The 5,465-nt window shown below is 38.3% G+C and overlaps 1 protein-coding gene across 2 annotated transcripts in view; it reads left to right on the top strand.

Moving 5' to 3' along the window:
• The window catches only part of LOC110459485, a 78,680-nt gene extending 73,700 nt beyond the window's left edge, over nt 1-4,980 (top strand). For both annotated transcript variants that reach the window (XM_021511776.1, XM_021511768.1), the window contains exon 13: nt 2,022-4,980. In XM_021511776.1, coding sequence (XP_021367451.1) covers nt 2,022-2,102 — 81 coding nt within the window. In that variant the 3' untranslated portion in view covers nt 2,103-4,980. The remainder of the gene's footprint in view (nt 1-2,021) is intronic.
• The last annotated feature ends 485 nt before the right edge of the window (nt 4,981-5,465 follow it).

Genomic DNA, 5,465 nt, shown 5'->3' with positions numbered 1-5,465 from the left:
TGTCCTCGGTGTTACACTATATGTAACTTAGGAGGGGTAGGTCTAGACTGGAGACCAATGTTATATGTCCTCGGTGTTACACTATATGTAAAATAGGAGGGGTAGGTCTAGACTGGAGACCAATGTTATGTGTCCTAGGTGTTACACTATATGTAACTTAGGAGGGGTAGGTCTAGACTGGAGACCAATGTTATATGTTCTCGGTGTTACACTATATGTAACTTAGGAGGGGTAGGTCCAGACTAGGGACCAATGTTATGTTATGTGTCCTCGGTGTTACACTATATGTAACTTAGGAGGGGTAGGTCTTGACTATTAAGCTTATTGTACTCTACTCTGTAGTGTAACTTATATGTAATACTCCACACACTCAGCAATAGAATGTTTGACATGATTACAATATCCATGTTTTGATCATTAATGTAACTATTTTAGGTACCAGTCCTTACCAATACTGCCTATATACTACCATACAGAGTTGTTTACTAAGCCCTCTTAGTGACATCAATGTATACATAAGACAGTATACATTCATCCTAAAGTGCCAGTCAGCTTTTAATCCCTGGTTAATAAGGCTAGGAGTAGGTGATAATCACTACTTAAAATGCTCATTTACATTACTTGATGACATGGAATTATGACTTCGCTCTCTGTAGCTTTCTCTGAGATCGGTGTGATAGCCTGGCTGGGATGGGAGAGACATGGGATAAGTTGCTGCAGTAATACAAGATGTATAGGCCTGGTGTGGAGCTAATGCTTGCTCCTACAGGTCTATGATAGAAAGAGTTGGTGTACTAGTAGGTATGACAGGGAGCAATCTCTCTCAGATAAACACAAACATATGTTGTATATATGTTGTTTACATTCAGTGGGAGGCAAACATGGCCTGGTAAATGGCTAAAGAAAGAGACAAAAAGGGTGGTTGAGTGTAAAGGAAACAGTTGGAGGGAAAATAGTGTAAATGAAAAAGACAAAAAGATGGAACAATTTAGAAGGGAGAAAGACAGAAGAATGGTAGAGTGCAGAGGAGAGAGAGAAGAATGGCATAGTATACAGAAGAGAGAGAGAGAAGGGTGGTACAGAGTAGAAGAGAAAGACAAAAGGATGGCACAGTGTAGAGGAGAGACAGATAGTTGGATGGTACAAAGTAGAGAAGAGAGACAGAAGGACATTAGACTGTAGAGAAGAGAGAGACAAAAGGATGGTACAGTGTTGACGAGGGGGAAACAGGATGGAAGAGTATAGAGAAGAGAGACAGAGATATATGGTAGAGAGAACAGGTGAGAGAGACAGAAGGATGGTAGAGAGAACAAAAGGGAGAGAAGGATGGTAGAGTATACAGGAAAGAGACAGAAGGATGGTAGAGTTTACAGGAGAGATAGAGAGACAGAAGGATGGTAGAGATAACAGGTGAGAGAGACAGAAGGATGGTAGAGTATACAGGAGAGATAGAGAGACAGAAGGATGGTAGAGTGTACAGAAGAGATAGAGAGACAGAAGGATGGTAGAGAGAACAGGTGAGAGAGACAGAAGGATGGTAGAGTGTAGGTGAGAGAGATACAGAAGGATGATAGAATATACAGTAGAGAGAGAAACAGAAGGATGGTAGAATAAAGAGGACAGAGAGACAGAAGGGTGGTAGAGGAGAGAGAGAGTCAGAAGGATGGTAGAGGAGAGAGGACAGAGAAACAGAAGGATGGTAGAGTATAGAGGACAGAGAGTCAGAAGGAGTGTAGAGGACAGAGAAACAGAAGGATGGTAGAGTATAGAGGACAGAGAAACAGAAGGATGGTAGAGTATAGAGGACAGAGAGACAGAAGGGTGGTAGAGGAGAGAGAGAGTCAGAAGGATGGTAGAATGAAGAGGACAAAGAGTCAGAAGGATGGTAGAGTATACAGGAGAAAGAGAGAGTCAGAAGGATGGTAGAGTGTAGAGGATAGAGATTAACAAGGAAATAAGGTGTACATTCATTCAGACAATTTTAATAAGACTAACAAGCGCTGTTTGTAAATTTGTTGTAGCATTTTGTGCCGATCATGGAGGAGGGTCCCCATGCCATCAGTTTGAGGGAGAACTCAGCATTCTGTTGCTATGCTCGATGAGGGAGAACTTTGAGAACAGTGAGCAGGCAGAAGTATGGCAGGTTTTGCACTGTGAAGGAGAAGAAAGATATCGCAACCTTGCACTAATGCATGGACCAGAGTTGACTCAACAATTCATAGACAGTTACTAGGAAAAAAACCTTCGTAAGGTTTACAGATGAAACCAACCTCCAGTGAGGTTCCTTTTCACTGAAAATGGTAAATGTGTTACGCTGTGATTTTTGAGGAGAAGTGTTTTCCACAAAGACAGAGTTGTTGTCCGCAGTCAGCACTAGATTCACTTTGTTTTAGGATCGACTTATTTTACTTAGTTTTTGGAATTCTTTTTGGCGAGAGCTGTAAGTTCATTGATCAGGATAAACTAATGGAGATTGGAGATACATACATGTCTACATCCGACTTGTCAAAGAAGGTGGGAATGTATGTTGGAAATTTACCAAGGAGAGTTTACAACATGGTGTCAGCAATATATATGGTGTCAGAAATTTATTGAGGAGTCTGAAATGCAACATACCCAATCAGGTTATCAACAAACAATGCAAATTGTGGCAGGATTGTGCTATTATGACATCAACCTTACATCACAAATTCAGTGTTTTTTTCTTCACGAGATCAATGCTATATTTCATCAGATCAACATTCTAGTTCATGGACTCGACATTAATCAATGGCAGATATAATGTCATATTGCTTTGTTCTATACATTTACATCTATATGTATATGCAAATAAACAGACTTCCATTTTTTGAATGACATACAGCCAGATTAGGTCAATAGCTGACCGTTTGACCACTGAGTGGGTACAGAACAGCAGTGATTGTGATTTGCAGATGGAGACACGGGTCGACAAGTGTGGAATTTATCAATTTTGCTTCGTTGTGGTCATGGAATTGTTGACAGTTATTCAGTGGTTGATGTCATGTGACTTACATACCTCATTATAAATACTTAATGTTTTTTACCCCAAGTTATTTCCCTTGTCAATTTTCGGACAAATCCAAAACTAATTGTTCCATAATGTCGTAGCATAGAAGTGTGTTTTATAGTTAGATACTTCAGAGGAAAATATAGCCAATATGACTGTTCTACTTGAAGGTTATATCAACAAATTATAGTATATCTGTCCACACACTGTCAGACCCTATTGTCCATATTGATGTACCCAGCCCCATTGTCAATAATGGTTACCTACCCTTATCTTACCCCTATTGTACATATTGATGTACCCAGCCCCATTGTCTATAATGGTTACCTACCCTTATCTTACCCCTATTGTACATATTGATGTACCCAGCCCCATTGTCTATAATGGTTACCTACCCTTATCTTACCCCTATTGTCCATTTTGATATATCAATCTTCATTGTTATCCATAACAATATCCTCCCCCTATTATCCACATTGTCTCAACTCCATTGTCCCCATTGATCACCCTACCCCCATTATTATATTCTTCACAATGGTCGCCCCATTCTTATTATCCACATTGTTCTTCCCAGTCCTATTATCCACATTATTGCCCCACCCCATTGCCCACATTGATTGCCTCTGTCCTCTTGTTCATCCAATATGATCGCCCCACCCCCATCGTTAACATTGGTCTCACCGCCCCATCGGTCCATTCCTTCTCCATTATGAACCATTAATGGTAGGGCATTATTAGTGTGTATATAAGATTGTGTGACTATTACTATATTCAGTACATAGAAAACTTGTGATATATAATAGATATGTATTCCGAGGCCTTAGTTTGACTAGTAGTGTTCGTCATGTGTACAGGTACTAGTTACATGTTGTGATTCCCATGTAGCCCGCCGTACTGCTGTTATCAGTCCCATCCGCACAGCTGCTGGTTTTATGACTTTATTTTTTATCTCTTCATTCTTTTAGTCAATTAGATTTATATAATTTCATAAACCCATATTAGTATTACAGCCGAAATAACATTGATATATAACCATATGAAACCATGCAAGAAAGATACTTTTAAAGAAAGTAATATTTAGTAGTAGATGTCAATCTCTTTAGTATTTTATTTTATGTGTTTAATTTATTTTAGTTTTGTATGTGTATAATGCTAAATCTCAGTAGTTTGAGCAGTTTTTTCAAATGTGTCATGATGTTTATCAAAGAATAATAATTAGATGTTATAATCAATACATGTATTCACTAATCAAAAACTAGCTCCACATTCACTAAATCAAGACATACTCATGTTTACAAATTACAGGAGCACAAGTTAATGAGGTCAATTTGTATGCGTTTCGTTTTGTTTATATATTTGTTTTTAATTTTGCTCTTTTCTAACCGATGTAAGCTAAGCTTTAACTAGTATGACAGTAAATGTAATCTCTTGTTTATGTATTCATGTACATGAAATGTTTTCATGGGAATTTTTTGTTTTGATATGAGCCGTTGTTGATCGATGAAACTACCGCAGTGAGAAACGCCCCAGTTATACAATGCTGTTGTACGTAGACGACATAATGTAATGCCTTAGAACTCGGTGAATTACTACACTGTTATTTTTTTGTGGTGGTTCCTCGTGTGTGACGACATAACTTACCTTACCTACCCGCCACACCAAGGCGTTTTTGTGGTGGTTCCTCGTGGGTGACGACCTTTCTTACCTTACCTACACGCCGCACCAAGGCATTTTTGTAACACTGTATATTACATGCTATTTCCTTCTCTCCAAGTTGTCTCTCTCTTATTTTGCAGCATATAACATACCATTACAAAATCTTAAATGTTTTGATCCAGAGAAATTAGAGCAGCAAAAAAAAAAGTAGCTGATTATTCGTAGGGGTTTGGGTTTGTGATTATTTTAAATTATGATAAATACTGCCAAATTAGGGATTCACCTAACTCCACTTATGTGACTTGTGGAAACGTCAAGGCTATTTATTTATCCAGGTGAATTGGTATTTTTTTTTAAAAAGATATGATTGTCAAATGGTGTTACAGTAACTTAAAGGGGGAAAAAATAGGTAAATTGTGGGCACATCATCATGGAACGCTGAAGATTCCATCATTATTCGGATGAATCATAGTTACATCATAATCCAGGTAAATTGTAGGTACGTCGTTAACTTGGTACGGTAAGGGAGTTTAGTATATTTTTACTATTATCGTCATTATTATTGTGAGAGTTATGGCTGTTTGTGAGTACTGTCAAGTTTCTGTGATATATACAAGGTTTTTATCATTATAACGTAGACTGTAGATGTCACATCTTATGTCCTTGAAGGCAGTCATTTCGATACCCTGGTACATGTATGTCCCGGATGTAAGTGTCGTGTGGGCTCATTATCATGGTTAATTCTGTACATTTTCAGACAAGAACAAACGATACGTTTATG

Source organism: Mizuhopecten yessoensis, unplaced genomic scaffold (assembly GCF_002113885.1).
Source record: "Mizuhopecten yessoensis strain PY_sf001 unplaced genomic scaffold, ASM211388v2 scaffold1313, whole genome shotgun sequence".
NCBI classification, from domain to species: domain Eukaryota; kingdom Metazoa; phylum Mollusca; class Bivalvia; order Pectinida; family Pectinidae; genus Mizuhopecten; species Mizuhopecten yessoensis.
This window is presented reverse-complemented; position numbering and strand designations above follow the sequence as displayed.